The following is an 18,570-nucleotide window of genomic DNA, read 5'->3' on the forward strand; positions in this document are numbered from 1 at the left end:
ACATTGTTGCACGTTATCCCCTTAGTAGCGCCATCAATGCTCCTGGCAGCAGGGAAAGTTCAGGTTTGTCTTTTAAAACAATTTATAGGTCAGCAAAACAGCGAGTGTCACTCCAGGTGCAATGCTGATTAGAGTCAGAAGGCTAAAAAGAATAGAGCAAATTATTAATACAACTGCTAACAAAAACATAACTTGCAGCAGCTGCTTACCTGTGACCTGATAAATTACTGCACTGCCAAATAACCAGATCCCCAATTCCGCCTAGATGCAGTGCAACTGTAAGAAATGCCATGTGAAGATTTTGTTTACATGGGGTAGATGTTACCTAGCCACGTTAGCCCTTATCTTCCTGTCAGCAAACAAATGAACGGACAGATCGGTCCAGATACTGGAGGTGCAGCAAAGGAGGCTAAGCAGATAAACCAATTAGCATTAATAACTATTATTAAAGCCGACAAACAAAAGATGGAGTTGACGTCACAACGCAGCAGCCTCATGAAAGGTGAAGGCTTGCTTATATGCAGCAGCCAAAATTGGCCTTAAAGTGGCAGCGTACCATTTATGCTGCTACACTATATTACTTCATTTGTAGCCATGCTGTAAAGCTTTTATTGTTCAATAAAAGATAACAAAACAAAATAAAAATGATCACTGCCCTGCTGGTTTTTAATCAAAAACGTATTGGAGCATCTTTTTTGTCGTGTTTTTATTGTCGGTGTGTGTTGGCCCTTAGGGTTCACAGACAAAGCATTTCAATGACGATTCAGTGATGAGGTGATCGATGATGTGATCGTCATCAATCACTGCTGCTTTCCTTTGCGGGATCATTTCAAACACGTAATGCCTGAAGAAAGTTTCATTGATAAAGTTCAGATAATTCGTGAACGCTCCAAAGCACCTGTCACGTCATCGTCTATATAATTTGACAGTTTTCATCCATGCGACTGTGTTTTTCTTCCTTCATTGTCCTCGGTTTGTACATCTTTGGCACCAGCCAGCCAGTTGAAGATGAAAAATGGCCAATTATGTCAAGAAAGACGTGAAAGCTCATTGGAGTGTAGCTTAAATCTAATCTTTCTCAAATCTCTGCAAATCCATAGCAGGTAGCAATCAAGCATCCAAATCCTATTTGAAAATATCATAACACCAGACATTTGCACATAAAAACACGTGTCCCACCCAGAGCTGACACTTCTTTTATTGAAACCGTGGCCATCATATCCATCTGCGCGGTAATGTCTTTCTTGTCAACAGGATGTGTCCTTGCATCAGTCAGTCGTCTTTGGGAAAGTGAAACTCCAGCATGGCTGAATTCGATAACGCAGCTTGATTTATCTCCATACTAACTCTGAGCACAGATTAAAGGAATATATGTGAAGCCATAATATGAACTGGAAGACAAACATGCACCGGAAAGTCTTTTTTCTTTCTTTCTTTCTTTTGCTTGAGCTAAGACTTGAGGTTATTTTCCTCCTTAAGAAGAGCGTAAAGGACAAAGAAAGTTTTCACTTTCAGAATCTTTTTAAAACTGTTGTTAATCCGACAGTATCTCAGTCTGGAGAGTTTTCTTTTCTCAGTGACTAGAGCCGTTTTTTGCTCCATATTATATCAGACTCAGATAAATTCCTCCCTGTTGGATAAATCAATTAAGAAATGAAGCTGAGTCAAACACAAGAGGGAAAACAGTTTAGCAGCACTTTCTATACTTTATTTCTGGCAAGTGTTACCTCCACTATAATTTGACTTGCTTTTCAAAATCCGTTAAAAATATTTAACTTCTGTATTTTTCCAGACTCAAATAAACTAAGATCTCAGTCCATTCCTGTTCAGTTTTCCAAAATATATCGCTTTATCATTGGTGAAATCTTGGAAACTGAATAAACTGTTGTGACAACTCTTGAGGTTTTCTGGACGGTCGACAGGTCATAAATATATCAGGAATATTTTTCACAGCCTGTTAAATGTTAGAACTTTAAGGCAACTTTCACCCCTGGAAACGCAGCGTTCCATGTTTTTGTTCTCCGCTACACCTCAACAGCAGGAGACAGAGCATTTCGGATTATTTTACAAACAATGACACCTGACTGCTGCATCACAAATCACAGATTAAATAAATGTTGCTTTTCAGCTAGTTTTCTTCACTTTTTCCCACTCTTTCCCTCGTTGTCATCCACATTCCTATTTCTTGCATTAAATACCTTCACCACTTTATTCCTAACTCTATTAGGAAGTAGACTTTAGCTTAATTTCTTTTAGGTTGAGGCATTGCTTGTTGTTTTTCCCTCTTGTTTTTGGAAGCTGTGCAGCTGGAGGGAGTTTTGCTCTTACTGTTTGATCGACAGACATTTGTTATGATGCGTAGCCATGGCAACAAGGCATTGTATAACTGGGAAGAACTGGTTAGCATCTCCAAAGCTCACATAACACCTAAACTACAACCCCAAACCTCAAAGGAGTTGAAAAAGGAGATCACATCCCCAACTCCAACGTCTCTGCCTGGTTTTCTAATCTGGGCAGCGATACAAGTACAGCATCTTTTTAATAATTCCATTTATTTCAATGTAAAACGAAAATAGATGAAAATATAGTGTGTTTGTTGTTTTTTTCACTTTGGATAACGATTGTTTTACTTTCAGATGTTTCAAAAGCAAGAACTGAACTGAAAATGCTCAAATATTTTCAGTCAAAGCATCAAACATCTCAAATTAATCCAGTTTCAACAATAAATCACTTATTTTTAAGGATTGCACAACCAGTTTATTATGAAGTTATTCTTTGAAAATTACATTTTTCATTTACTCAAGTTATATTTTTGCTTATATAATGTGTTTGGTGATCAAAAATGGGTTAGGAGAAACAAACAAAAATCTGGAAATAATTGCATTTCCAGTGAAATGCAATTCAATTTTTTCGATAGTGACATGTAAATCCTTTCAGAACTGCTGAGTTCCTGCAGTGCAGGTAATGGGTGCAGATCAAGGAGAAAGGAGTCACATTTAGCCAAAGGCAGGGAGCATTGAAGCTGCATGTTTCACATGCTGCACATCTACAGTATCTGCAGCATTAAAAACCTTTCACCGTTATCTGAAGACGAACAATATGAGGAAGAAGTGCAGAAAGTTATTAACCTTTGATCCTGGTTGTAGATACGAAGCCGTGCCTGGGAAGAGGACGGGAAAAACTGATATAGAGGAGGAATAAAGCGGAGAAGAAAACAGGTCAGAAAGGAAGATGAAACTTTATTGATCGCTGAGAGGAAATGAGCTTGTGCCAGTCGTAAAAGTAACACAGATGACATCATGGAAATAAACTATAAACCTACACCAGGTAGAACAGACTGGAAACATCGAATAAAACAGGTAGACGAGAGATTGAAGCTTGCTTTTTGTTTGATATAAAAAACAGACTAAAGAAAATGGAGGAGAAACAAAAACAAAGAGAAAGAGACAAGCATCAAATTCATGTGGGTCGCGAAGAGGAAATGAATGAGAGAATTCACAGCCGGACTCCCAGAGGAGGAACCTTAAAGAACAAGGGGAGATGAGAGCGTGGAGGCCTTTTCTTCAGCAGACGCTTCTCTGAATGTTAACAGCAAATCTGCTTTGTTTGCTTTCAAACATTTTCTTATAGACAACAAAGAAAGCGACTGACTGATGAGGAGGAACAAACTTGTAGAGCAGCAAAGTGTATTGACATAGTTGCTACATGATCACCAGATGTCTTAGATTAAATGATGAATGACATGCTAAATAGACGGTGCATATATAGTGCAGTTATGGACATAAATATTTTATCCACTTGTTGACACACATTATCAGCTGATCCAAAGAAAATGTACCTTAAGAAATCAAACTCAGCACCATGACGTGTTTTTACATCATTTTCTGCATGATCTTCTGAAAAATTCAACAAATAGTTTGTTAGTAGAAAACACACTTTTGCTAACCAGCTAATATACTAAAAGCAGAGCTAACTTTTTATTTAGCACTTGTGGATAAATTCTAAAGTGATCATTTACTTGGCTGTTCTGTAAACTTTCAGTTGGATAGAGTTTATTTGAAGCTTTGGCTATCAACTTTTAAGAATTCTTCAATTAGTCAGCCTGTTGTATTCACGCTCTTATTTTGAAGTAGGTGAAGGCTGATTACCCAGCATTATCTCACCGAGTTAGCGATACGTAACAACAATAAAACTGAAACAATGTGTGAAATGTTTATTGGAAAGAATCACTTCCTGAATCTCAACTATACAGGTAGGTGTGGAATAAAAATTTTGACATGTAGAGGACGATATAGCACATTGCATCATTGACATATGGTAGAAATTGACTTAGTTGAACTTATTGCTTTAGCATTAGCATTCTGCTAAATACCACTTTGGTATAGAGCATTAAATTAATGTTTATGTTTGGACTTTAGAAGTAGTGCAACTAATATTTTAGTTTCCAATGTCCACTTTCTTTTCTGTCTTCTTTTTGAGGCACCAACTCAGTCATTTAAAGTTTTGTCAAGATCTGGAGCTTTATGGGGCAAGAAAGTCCAGCAGTAGACCCTGAAATATAAGAATCAGATAGCTTGCAAAGTCATTTAAATTTGTAATTTAGTACACTTATGTCCATATTTAAAAAATAACATTATTTTAAAAAGTAAGGTTTTAAGTCAATTCAGCACTGATTTTTTGTATTGGATCAGTATTGACTCTAAACCTCAGATATCAGTATCGGTAGTGAAAAATGTGGATCGGTGTATCCCTAGCTTTCAGCAGAGCTAAACTCCAAATTTTTTGTAGAAAATTCACCTATTCACTAATTTACATATAAATTATATTTCAACAGATATTCAGAAGAAATTGCAGCCTTTGAAGTTGAAATACCTAGCCACAATGCTATTGGCTAGCATTTTCAAAGCACCCAATCCAAGATTGTGATTTATTTCTTTGGTGCTGATTGGCTGAACCCATAAGAAGATATGGAAAATGTAGATAATAGCTTCTGTGATAGTATGTATTTGACTGTGCATATTACATATTAAAGTATATTTTCTGTTTGACGTGTTAAAAAAGGCAGTTAAAAGTGGGAGTCTCACTTTTAACTGCCTATTAAAAAATTATATCCAAACATTTTAGCTATTCACTGGTTGCTGTGGTTCCTAACCGCCACAACTGGGGCCCATGATAGTTTAAAGCAGTTCATCCCGAGAAATACCAGATCACTAAACTCTTTAAAAAAAAAAAAAAAGCATTTCACTTCAATGTAAACTCCTAAGCTTGAACACTAAAACATTTTTGTAGGATAACATGTTTTAATTCATTACAGTATCAAGAACTCTTGTTATAAAGTGTTAAGGGCTTCTTAAACCTCTTTGTTGGGAGAGAGCAAGAGGTTAATAAAAGACGACTATAGATTTATTTGGACCTTCACCCACCGGGTTTTTGGCTGCCACTCCTCTCATACGTTCCTTTGTTCTACTCAAACAGGGTGGTTTTAATAAGACCTGAATCCATAAATCATCCTGGGTTTGAAGCCTGAGTGAGAGTCCAACTCTTAATGTAAATTACAGCAAAAAAAAATAAGTGCAGGGAGCCAACAGTCATTTTACAGTCAGTATTATCAACTGGAGTGGCAGGATTATGATTATCATCACGGTTAATAACCAGCGAAGTGGAGCTGCTATGCAGACGTGTCAACTTACCTTTCATTGTTCATTAGTGGAGCAGTCAAACCTCAGACTTTATTGCCTGGTGAGTGAGTCAGGTTGGCCTCTTTCACTTTCATGACGTTTGCTTTGACATTGATCTTTGCATTTCCCTAACTGTCCCAAGTTTTCATTACAGGAAACTAAGACCTTAGTGCCTGTGTGTCTCTTCTGATGCAGTTTAACAGAGTTTATTGGTAGTGATGTGACCAACATTTTTAATTGTTTGTTGTTGAACTAATGCAGTGTTTCTCAACCTTTTTTGGGCCAGCGCCCTCCTAGCCTTTATCCAGGTCCCTCACCGCCCCCCACCAAAGAATTTGCAGGCTTCTTTGCACTGACCATTATTTTATCATTAATATTACTATCACTATTGTAGATGTTTTGATTTTTATGCTTGTTTCTGTATTTATCATCAAAAATAATTTCCCAGAGAATAAAAAAGTCATGGGAATAGAAATTATTTTCACAGGCGTCTCTGTGCTGCCTTCAGGAGAATGGGACATCAGAGTATCATCCATAAAATTTCACCCACATGGCATTTATTGTGCAAACCAGAGCTTTCAGGGGAAAAACAAAAGTTTCAGATCCTTTTAATGCCATACAAACATGGATTATATCTTTATATAGACATCTCTATTGATTTATAGATTAATAGTTTTACTGGACAGAAATTACAAAAGAACAAATCTGGTTCTTAATCAAATCCTAATGAGTCAAATTGAAAGTGTCATGGAGTCATCAGCCTCATGACATTAACACTGACATGAAAAACAATATTGAAGAAATAAATATATCAAATCTAATTAAAAGCATAAATAAGTGATCAGTTATTTACTGTTATGGTCTGTAAGATATATTTATTCTCAGTACTAGATATGGTCTCAACAAACCCATGACATTTCAACAATATTATTTTACCTTTTATCTGGAAATAGTGTCTGTTTATTCTTGCCATACAGTCCTCTGTATTAATTATTGATCAAAAGGTCTTGCCATACCAGTTTATTCCTCTGTATTTACTTTAGTTTCTTAGTTTATTCTTGCATTTTGTTCTTCATTCATTTCCATTTAGTTTCATTTGATTAGTTTTATCCTCTCTTGGTTTATTGCTATGTCCACTTTAGTTTCTTTCCTGTTGCTAGATTTATTTTATAGTTTATTGACGCTCATCATCAGTAAACTCATCACCTGCTGCTCCATCTAATCGTCATGTGTTTCACATCATGTGTTGATTTTTCACTGTTCAGCGTTGGATTCTCTGTTTTTATGCCATAATTCACATCTAATTCATCGCTCCGTTTTATGTCCCGATTCTCCTGTTTCAGAGTTTTGCGCAATGTGAACGTCTTTTTTTAAGCCCCTAAGGTGCAGGGCGGTCGGGAAGCGTATTGATGGGGAAAAGGCAGACTGACATAAACCTTTTAAAACAACGGAAACAATTTTTGCATTCTGATTATTGAAATTTAAAAGTGCCTTTTGTTATATCACACCCGTTTCATACCGGACCACTTACAGCACCGTGTTAACGCTATAAAATGAACGCTCTCTTCTGTGGTATCACCCACAGAAGGATTTCTTTATTTCTTTTTTTAAATGGGTTAATTTTTCAGATGGATACACAGTGAGGGTGTCGTGATTTCAGCTACCAGTAGCAGGAGAACGGAGCTGCGCCAAGAAGCTAACAGAAGCTAACAAACACTGAATAGAAGAAGAAGAGCTGCTATCGATACAGCTGCAGCCAAGCATGATTTAATGTTACACAAGACAGTTTTACCAAGTTGCTCAAAGTCTAAACTGGCATTGTTGTGCATTTAAGGTGTAAAGTTTACCTTCGACCAAACGCCCCCCAAAGGCATCCCAGCGCCCCCCTTTTGTAAAAATGTCCGCCAGCGCCCCCTGCCGTCCTCTGAACCGCCCACGTTGAGAACCGCTAAACTAATGCAACCATGTATATTCAAAGAATCTCCTGTTTACAGCCATGTTGGAATCCCAGTGAATGGTGTTAAATATGTAACTTGCTAAGCAACAGCTAAAAGTGGTGGTGGTGCATAAACAAGTTTATCTTTATACATTAGATATTTGCTAGACAATCAATAACAATATATGTAACGATGGACACGTGATCAATATCAACATATAATATATCTTTCCTAGGTCTATCGCCATGGTAACCTCTGTTGAATGCTTCGCCTTCTGATTTATGCTTTGTCGAATAAATGCATGAATTTTGAAGAGATGAGGTTGAACCTGTCCAGAGGTTCTAACGGAGTGGTATTGTTGCAGGTTGGAGTCTCCCACCCGCTCTTTACTGATGGAGGCCCCAAAAGGAATCCAGATCCTGGCCGAGGCCGGAGACATCCAGGCCATCTGCAGGAACGAGCTGCGGCTGGAGTCCAAAGATGGAGAGGTGGGTCAGCTTCCAAATGGAGTTTAAGGTTGCTTGGATGCTAAACTCACTAACTGAATAAAAAGACGTCAAGAATGATGAATAGAAATGGGATTCTCAGCACATCTTCTTATTCTGCTTCCTCTTACGTTTGTTTACATTCTGATTCATTCAGGATATGACATCAGAAAAGCTTTCTAGAAGACAACTGGACTTCATGTCTTGTCTCTTCAAGAGTCCTTCAGTTTTGAACATCAGATAAGATGAACCTTACTGATCCCAGAATTGGGAAATTATTGGGCAGCAGAAGCCTGACACACAGACAGAATGCTCAACATAAAGATAAAATACAAAATAAAATACTGACATCAGACATAAATAAATCAGATTGGACATCACGCTGCTTAATGTAGAACTGAACGGAACTTTTTCTTTTGTATTTGACAATGTTCTGATGTTTTGATCTTTGCAGTACAGTCACATGATCTTTCAACATGCAGTTTCATTTCATTTCCACCCCGCCATCCAGGAACTGAGCAGAAAGATTATGCATAGCTTTCTATTCCCCGCACAGCGAGGTCCACTTGGCTCTCTGTTGATGGAAAAACCTCCCACTCTGTTGCAGCGGAGAAAGTGGAGAAATTAACCGTCTTTGTCTTCTGGATCCAGCTCAGTTTAATATTTCTTCTGTCCAAACGTATTTTTAGCAAAAAACACAAACAACGTGGGCCGACATTATTAAGATGGCCGCTGGCAATTTTCCTGCTCACTGGCCATCCACCAGGAGTGCAAAAAAGTAGGAAAACTAGAAGAAGAAGTTGATTTCTTTATCTTTTTTCTTCCTCCGGATCCTTTCATGTGCTAATAACTATGTATTTTCCATTCATCTTTCCCACTTTCTGTCTTTAACTTGGATTTTTTTAGCATCTTTCTAATTCTCCCATCGTTTTCCTTTGTGCACCCGAGTTCCTCCAACCATCCAGCAATTCGTTACACCCATCAGCCTGGCATTCATCTTTCCTGATAAAAGGATTTTCCTCCGTACATTTCAGCAGTCGTCCCTTGTCAGATCTGCGAACATCAACGCTGGAGGATTAGGGGAGAAAGAAAGTATTTAAAAGTTTCCCACAAAACAGTTTGCTGTTTTTAGGAAAAGCTGCTGGCATAAGACCAATGGGAGCAGTGGAGGTTATGAAGGTGACCCTGGATCCAGTCTAGTCCAATTAAAAGCAGAAGCCACGCCTGCAGACATGTGCTCAAAGATTAAATGTGGAACTTCCTGTGAACAGAGCATATAATTAGAACGGCTCTCTCACACTCCATTAGTCCAGCAAATGTCCATTTGTCAAACCTCTGTTTTACACCGCAGCCTCCATGTCTGCAGGAGCTGCCGCCGCAATTACAGAAAGGTTTTGGCTATTATCCGGTGACGGGCCACATGAGCAGATACTGAAATTATCGGGAATGCAGCGCGGCCGCTCATTAACGGGCCGCCGAGCACGTGTCTGTGTCTTCATGTCTTCATTAGATAAATGCAAACTGTCCAGACACACAAGTTTTAATTGCAGAGACTCTGCATTTGGACCGAGACTGAATCCTGCATCAGAACATAGTCATCTAAATATTGATAATAAAAAACGTTTCTGACTAATTGAGATGATTTATACAGAGAACTCAGACGGTGGAGACTGACATAAAAAACAACAAACACCTTGTCTGTAGGATGTGGTGTGAAATTACAAATATATTGAGGTTTTTTCTCTCTTTTTTTAGGGTCAATATACATTTTTATTGTTAACATTTCTCCCTTTTCCACTATAAACTCTGTGGAGTTTCTGGTTAAGTTATCTAAAAATAGAACAAAAATTCCTACTAAAGCAGAATTCAATGGACGGACCTATGAGAGAACAAATATATTAGATCTGATTCACTGATGCATTAACTAATTACACCATGTTGAGCTTAGATTTAAGAGATTTCTCTCTTAAGTTTTGTATTTCAAAGTGAATTTTCCAGTGTAATAAATAAGATGTAGATTATAAACTCAAAATAATATTAAAATAAAATATTCTGGTTAGATTAATGCTTTACCAAGCTTATCTACATGTACTCTTGCCCTCCTGGACCCACAGAGTCCCGGTCTATCTGCCCCTTGTGGTGCGAGGATTTGTTCAGCAGCAGCTGCCTGAGGAAGTCAGCTGAGAATCAGCTTTAAAAGAGGTTCCAGGTCATTTGTTGACGATGTCTCCCCGGAGCTCCTGGTAATAGCTCCTTTACTTCTTCGTTTTATGGCTGGAGAGCTTCTCCTCTCTGTGACCAGTAAAACACAGGCTGGGGCACGAGCCCCAGGAGACCGAGGAGGAGGACAGGGAAGAGAGATTGGATTCATGCAGCAGTGGATTTTTACTGCACAGAGTGAGAAAGATATTTTGTTCCAATCAATGAGAGAGATAAAATGAGTTATGAGTAAATGTGTTTGTAAAGGGAGGGGAGCAGAGAAAACTTGGGGTGCTTGTTCTGTCATTGCTCTGGAGAAATAACCAGCAGTAAACTGCAGGCGATTTTGGGATTTACTGTTTTGGATTATTATCCAACAAATATTTGTTGAAACAAAAAAATAAACACTTTTGTGAATCATGGTTATTGATCTTTTTTCTTATTTGTCGAACCCCGAGTTAGATAAACTCCAGCACGATTCAGAAAATACTCAAATAAGATTCCATAGAGTGTGGCTCTGTGACAATAGAGAATTAAATATATTTTTGTCTGTGCATCCTGGACGTTTTCACAGCGATTCACTTTTTCCACATTTTGTTACAATCCAGACTTATTCCAAATTGTATTAAATGAATCTGTTATATCAGAAACCCTAACTTATTAAAAATGGAAAACCAGGAAATCAAATTTAGATAAGTGATCACTTTGACCATCCACCTCTGCCAGTGTTTACAGCCTCCAGGCTTTTTGATATGATGCCACCAGTTTAACTCTCATCTTCAGGCAGTTTGGTTGATTCGTCGTTGCAGTAGTAATATTTATCTGGAGGGAAATTTGACTGTCAAATCAAATAAGTCTAGAAAATGCAGTTACAGACCACATAAAAGTACTGTCCGGGAATTTAAAGGGAGTGTTAACTTTAAGAATGTCACCTTAGAAAGCTATTTTCTAAAAGTACAGCAAAGTTTGGAGGATTAATTCATCTTGGATAGTAAAAATTTGATCTTGATTTAAAGATACACCCTCTCCTTAATGTTTGAAGTAGCTGTCTGCTTGACTTGCCCATGATCATTTCTTTCTAATTCTCCAAACTAAGATCATTTCCCTTTAATTAACTAGATTTTTCTTATTAAAAAATATTAACGTGACCAATTTAACTTGTTGTGAACTGGTTTTGTCCCAGTGAGACTTGCTATTCCCATTTTGTGTATTAAACACAGTTGTTTAACAAAGAACCACTTGTTTGTTAAAATGTAGTAAATCTTACTATATTCAAATTGACTATAATGTGTTTGTGATGAAGAGTGTAATGATGAACGGTGGGTTCAGTCTTGAACCACCACTCAGCCTTTCTACATTTTCTGTGCTGAGATGTTTGTTTTGATCATTATGGGGACAAAATGCTCTTTCATGTTTTTAGGTCAGTGGATCTAAATTAGTTTCACCTTGAGTTCAGAGGATAGATTTGTAACAATTATGCAATCTCTGATGCCTTGAAGGCTTGTTGGACCTGATTGTTCTTCAGGCCCCATGTAATTTGCATAAGCTTAGATTTGTTAAGCAAGTTACTCTGAATAAATCTGAATTCATTTCAGTTAAACAATAATTACTTTTGTAGCCATCACAAAGTGTTCAACACAAAAATACAATTTAGCATGGGATTTCTCTTGGGCACAGATTTCCTACTACCATCTAAAATCTACCAAGCTGAGTCAGTTACTGGTAACATTATAACATTAATGTCAAATGGCTTGTCTTGTGTTTAATGGAATAGAAATAATTTCACCTTTGACCTGTCTTGGTTCTCCTGCTTCATGATTTCCTGTAATATTTATCTGACAGGTTTCCTTTGACACTATAGCTTCACCAGTAGTGCCTTAATCCAGAGATGATTGTCTGTAACGAGGTTATCGGTTTGTATCCTTGGTATAACTCTGCTGTGGAGCATTGTGAGCTTCAAGCCCAGATCATGACATTACGTGTATATAATATCCTGTGTTCACCAGTATTTGTTGTAAACTGAGAGTAAACGACATTGTCAGTAGCTAAGTTTCCATTGACCATGTAAGTGAGCAAATTGACATTTCAAAAATAGATCCACTAAATGGAAATCAGGCAATTTGGATAAACCTTTTGTTTTTCGATAAAATGTTTTGGCGCTAGGATGAGGTGAGTTTTTTTGGTCGTATTGAAATTGGTATATTTTGCAACACTTTCAATCGCATCACACAAGTCATGTAAATAACAACCGGGTATTGCCACTGGCGCAAACTAAGATGAAGATGACAAGAAATAGTTGGAGGATGACGGCATGTCTTGTTTTTATTGACTTATCACATGAACAGACATATTCAATGGACGGACGGTAAATAGCATAGGTGCATGTAAACTTCTGATGGTTACTGTAACTATGCTAACAGGACTTTGTCAGTCACGTTTTCTGATGTCGAACAATCTACACTTGTCTACAGTCTCACCAGTTTTCTCTCCGTTCACCCAGATTGCTCTGGATGCTCAGAGGATCCGTCTGATGAGGCTGCCAGAAGGAAAAGCCCCTTCCAGCTCCTCGTCCTCTGGGACTAGGCAGACTGTCTATGAAGTTTGCGTTTGTCCTAACGGGAGACTTTTTCTGTCCCTTGCTGGCACCGGATCCACCTGCCAGATCAACAACAACGTCTGCCTCTAGGACTACAACTCTAGGATTTTGTACAACTATAAATAAGATATTTGGTGGGAAGGGGGAAAAAATGACACGCAGAGCAGGCCAATGTACAAACGCTGTCTGCCTCTAGGACTGATCCATGGCAAATACAAAAACTGCCGGAGCCAACGGACAAACAAATAAGCGTCATTTTTCAATCAAAAACACTTTAACCTTAGGTTCTACTGATGTGTTTAAAAAGTGAATAGGGACGAGTTTGCTTTAAGGTTTCTGAGAGGTGCCAAATTTCAGTGCGAACATATATTTTTCCCTAACTTCTACAAGACTCTAAAAGTTACAGGTTTCAATACCTTTTTAATACAGAAGGACAGAATGGCACCTTTTGCTCTCTCCTGGACAGAGACAAGTATAAATAAGGTTGGTGTTTGTATTGTAACGGCTTGACCCTAAATGACTCACATGATACGGCTATTTATTAATAGCAAGCAAACATAGGAAACACTTAACGTAGAATTCCAGTGAGTATTTTCTCCTGATAGAAATGGAGAGTAAATTCCTCTGAGATCTACTGTAAAAGACACTGATCTGTTCCCTTTTTTCCCCTGGACCTTCTCAGTGCCAGAACCACTGGGGTCATCACCCATGACAACAGGCCAAGTATCTTTGCTATTTAAATTTGGTTTTGCAGAACAATTGAGAAATATTTTAGCTGCTGTGTTTGTATGTGCTTTTATTTGGCTGATTTTCACTCACAGTTTCTACATAAGTTTGGCCATGTTACCTTCACATCAAACTTAAGTTCAATCAAATTACAAAAGTTTCATAAGGTTTTTGTGCATAAAATATTCAATATTTGTTGTCTTCTCATTAATCCAAAATGTCTTTTATCACACAAGCAGTTGAAAACAAATCAATCACAGCCGATCCATTAAATAATCAAGTATTAAAATAAGTGATTATTGTTCACAATGCTGCATAGAAATCACACCCTGAGGTGTTATAAATCTTGAAAAATATATTTAATTTTAGTAAAAATCTTAATTTAAAGTAGTGTGTTTTCAACCCTTTGCAGCTGTTTTGTCATTTTTTTGCCTTAACAAAAATATACTTCCAACCAGGCTGCTCAGAGAAGCAAAACTTACATTATGTTAATTTTAAACCACAATAAATAAGTAAATAAATAAATAAATAAATAAATAAATAAATAAATAAATAAATAAATAAATAAATAAAATAAGCTGCCTGAACCCTTGTGGTGATCACCCTACTGGTTTCTTGCCCTGTAAGTTTAAAAAAAATAAATTGAACCACTCTTTTGAAAGAGGGGAACTGTGCCTGTGCCTTATGTCAATGCACTCGTGGCAAGAAGAAGCACATCAGACAAACTTTCTTTGGCATTAACGAGCTTCATGGTCTGATTTTAGTTTAGATTTTATCCAGTTCACAAACCTTTTCCTTGTGTTTGAATGCAAAGACCTTCAGCTGCCTCCTACTGTAGACGCTCACATCTGACTGTTGTGAGGGATACAGTATGTTGGGTTTTCTTTCATGTATCACAATTTATATTTTTGTTTTTAAAAGATTGCTTTTCAGTTTGTGTTAAAGCTTGACTTGGCAATCATGTGATACTGTGGAGTTTAAACTGTATTAAGTTGATTTTTAAACACTTGGACACTTACCTTAAGAATACACTAAAATATATTTTTGTCATTAGAAACATGTTTCAATGTCCACCTATGATCTTCAGCATTTGGTAAATTCTTCACAGGAGATGTACAGATATTCTCTGCAGAAGTTTTGCTACCTTGTTTAATAACTATAAAAAGATCCAAGCTAATTAAATACTTGGGTAAGAGTTTGGACACATGTAAAGTCCAACTAAAGAAAGAATATTTTATAAATTGTGTTGTACACTTCAACTTGCAAACCTCCATTTTTTTGTGATCATAACACCCCCTCAACATTGGCAGTATTGTGGAAATGTTCAGCTAACATTACAAGACTCATCCCCCCTTGTACAGGTGAAGGGTTTGCAAACAACCAGGCAAAATCACAAGCTTGACAATTATGTGTCAAAAATGTATCACGAAGTACAGAATTGGTCAGTAAAAAATGAAAAAGCTTTTTCGCTGTTGTTTTAAGCTTCATGTGTTCAAATAAAACCTTTGTTGAGATATGAAGGACTTCTGTGGAGGGTCATATGATAAAAAAAGTTGTAATTTTAGACTACAGTTTTATAAATGGTGTATGAAAATCACTTTACTGAAGACTAGGCTTTTGTCAATGTTTGCAGTTAGAAGAAAACGTAGATATTGGTAAAAGAAAAAAGGTTTGTATGTAGTAAGTGTTCAACAGGGTTGTGTTTTCCAACTGTTTGGAAAATGTTCCTGAACCAGATGAAAACCACTTTAAGATAAAAAAAGGGTTTAATTCAATAACATGTTTATGTTGATTTTTAGAGAAACTCGCACTCTTTTCTTGATTTACCTGCCATATGATGTGTTTTAACCTTCCAGCAGCAGGTTTCTCTCTGAAGGGAAGGACAGGGAAGGGGTGGAGATGTTGTGTTTGCAGCTGTATTGTGCAAAGTTGTGAACCAACTCAAGATGAAACATGGAGAGGAGGTGAAAATGGCTCTTTTTGTATAGAATTTGATGCAAGTCAGTATCTTCAATAGCATAAATCTTTTTAGAATTGATTTCATCAAAATATTTTTTTGACAGACCTAATTATGAATCACCATAAACTAAACATATGTGTGAAGCTAATCCAGATTTTTGGTGCTATACCAAAAAACAGTCAACACAAGTAAAAGAATCCTTCAGATTTGTAGCAAGAATGGATTTTTAAATTTTTTTTTTTGCTATATCTTCAAGTTGTCCTACTCCAAACATTGAGTTATATTTTATAAATGTATAAATAATTTGGTGACAAAAGACACAATTTTCCATTACAAGAGACTTGCATGCGACATCCTCACTCTGTGTAGCTATTTATATCACCATTTATCAATAGACAGTTTAGTGATGTTAAAATATATGGTGTGGATGAAAACCGCTGTAAAGTTTTTAACACGGATCTAAAACTAGCCGAAGACGGAGGCTATCTAAACCAGACATCCTTCTCTGCACACTTCCACCAATTCACTAATGTGCTAACAGTGGAGCTGATGTTTCATGTAGTGTTTTGCTAACTTTGAAAATGTTTAAATTCATTTTTCTGGAGAAATTCCAGACAGCTAAATTACTTGGCTGTTGTGTAAACTTTCAGTCGAATTAAGATCAACATGTGTGTTAATGTTTTAGTTAATGACTTAAGAATTAAAGCAGTTTGCTGTTTTCATGCTCTTATTTTGAAGGGAGTGAAGACATTCTGTTTCCTCTCCTCCTGTTCTTTTTCTTTTTTTCCCTAATAACCTGATTTCAAACAAAATACAAACAGAAACAAATATTGACAATAACGAACAATACATAAGCATAAATACAATAGAACATGCAAATGATGTCAAAATTAAATCAGTGTTGAGGATTGTAGTCCTTTAAGGGCAGACAATTTGGATTTGAGTTGGTGCTTTAGCACTAGCTTTTTTTAAATAAAGTATTGAAAGCACTTTTTCAGAATTAATGTTTATGATTAGGGCAGTAGGGCTAGCACAGTTAATTTTGTAGTTAGTGATGTCCACTACTGTTAATAACCAACGCAGGAGTATTTGCAAGACATTTGGCCTCAAAATGCTACATGTTTTTTTAAAAGTCCTTGTTGCAAAGCAAAATAATATATTTTTTCAAAGATAAGTTATAGTCAAGGACATATAAATATTTCGAGTATATTTGACAGTTTTAGAAGATGGAGCAACTTCAAGCATAGAGTTCAGTTTTTTTTTACTTTACTCCTACAAGTAAAGTTAGCACCCCCTTCATATCACACAATTTAATTATTCAACATCTTTAGCGTTTTGTATCCTCTCTTAGTGAGGCGTGTCAACTTTTCCTTCTGTTTCAGCCTCCTATGTTGCTGTACATTATATATTTTCCCACAAAACTAAACCTGAATCTGCTGTATTTACTTTTTGTAAACATGTAAACAGACTTTTATAGGGCTGTGAATGTAAATAATGTAAACAGAAATGTGGTGATGCGGCGTTAAAGAGAAACGTTGCTCTTTTAGAAGCCTTTTTTTTATGTACAATGACACATGTTTTCATACTAAAAGGGCAAAAAGTACTTCCAAAAAGTTAAAAGGTATTCATTGACTCAGCTTGTACAGCAGTGTATACAATGCTGGCCTGTGGAGAACAAGCTTGTTTTGATTTTTTTCATGATCTCGTTTCTCCGGCTGAGCTCAGATATTTGCTACAAACACAAAGCTGCAGATGTTTTTGTTTTTCTACATTGGTGCTGAGGTCTTTGCATTCCTTCTAAGTGTGCTGTGTGTAAATTTGCGCTTGTATGAGCTACATTTGGTTCTGCTCCGCTGAACGTGTTGAACGGTTGCCAGTGAATCAAACGCAGAAAAACAACTGAAAACCTAAAAGGAAAGAGCAGAAGAAACACCCGCACAGTGTTGAGGAGTATTGTTTTTGCACATATGTACTTTACTCCAACATTCCCACTTAAATGTGTGTAGGTTTAATTTTTTGCTAATAACATGAACCAGTTTAGGTTTCACAGATCCAGGATTTGTTCTACTGATTAGTAGAACAAATCAGTCATTCAGTCATGGTAAGTGATAAGTAAACTAATTTATGCAAAAAAAAAAAAGTTTTACCCGTAGTTAAACTATATATATCCAACAAGGTGTACAAAAACACACAAAACGAAACCCTAAAGTTATTTACCTTGGCTGTGCCAAAAACAATCTCCTCACCGCTGTGCTTTCACTCTGAACACTGTGTACCTTCTTTTCCTGACAGCCCATCCGTTTCTCCATCTTTTCTTTACTCTTCAAGTCAGAAACTGCCGTTCATGGAGTAGTTTTCAAAGATGCCAAAATAAAAAAAGGCATTGTTCAAACTGGCTGTGTTAGTCACTGGAGTTTTCTTGAAAAGAAGATGAATAAACACCTCGGACTTTACAGCCACGCCGCAGCACATGAAATATGCAGAAATATGTCACTATGGCTTTAAAAATGTGTTTGCACAAAAATGTTTTGGTAATTTTGGTTCTCTAGAGTTGCCATCAGCAGTAAATATCATTTCATTTTGTGGCGCAGGTATGTTTCAGGGATGCTGAGGACGTCAAAGGCTGGCAGGAAAAAAACTGTAGAAAACTACAACTTTGCACAAAAATGAGAAAAATGTCTACACAATCCTCAAAAATACTTTATCACAATCAAAGCCGTGCAGAACGCTAACAGAGGGCCAGTTTTATGTCAATTTGAGTTTTTTGAGCTTCATGTTGTTGTAATGTTATTCCTTCATCGAAAAATTAACTGGAGTGTTTTGATTGTCTCATGCATGTTTGAGGAATCGCTGTGCATTGTTCTCATGATGCGCTTAAGGTGGAGAGTTAGAAAAAGAGGGATCTCCTTAAAGAGACAGAGGCCAATTTCAAGGCATCAAATTTCTTTTAAGTTATGTTTGATATTACTGCATTTTTATAACAACTGAA

General features: G+C 36.9%; 1 protein-coding gene across 3 annotated transcripts in view; it reads left to right on the forward strand.

The window, feature by feature from the left end:
* sgcd (sarcoglycan, delta (dystrophin-associated glycoprotein)) overlaps positions 1-17,978 on the forward strand; it is a 275,605-nt gene extending 257,627 nt beyond the window's left edge. For all 3 annotated transcript variants that reach the window (XM_008428447.3, XM_008428449.3, XM_008428446.3), the window contains 2 exons: positions 7,980-8,103; positions 12,800-17,978. In XM_008428447.3, coding sequence (XP_008426669.1) covers positions 7,980-8,103; positions 12,800-12,985 — 310 coding nt within the window. In that variant the 3' untranslated portion in view covers positions 12,986-17,978. The remainder of the gene's footprint in view (positions 1-7,979; positions 8,104-12,799) is intronic.
* Positions 17,979-18,570: the final 592 nt, after the last annotated feature.

Source organism: Poecilia reticulata, chromosome 14 (assembly GCF_904066995.2).
Source record: "Poecilia reticulata chromosome 14, P_reticulata-male-v2, whole genome shotgun sequence".
NCBI classification, from domain to species: Eukaryota; Metazoa; Chordata; class Actinopteri; order Cyprinodontiformes; family Poeciliidae; genus Poecilia; species Poecilia reticulata.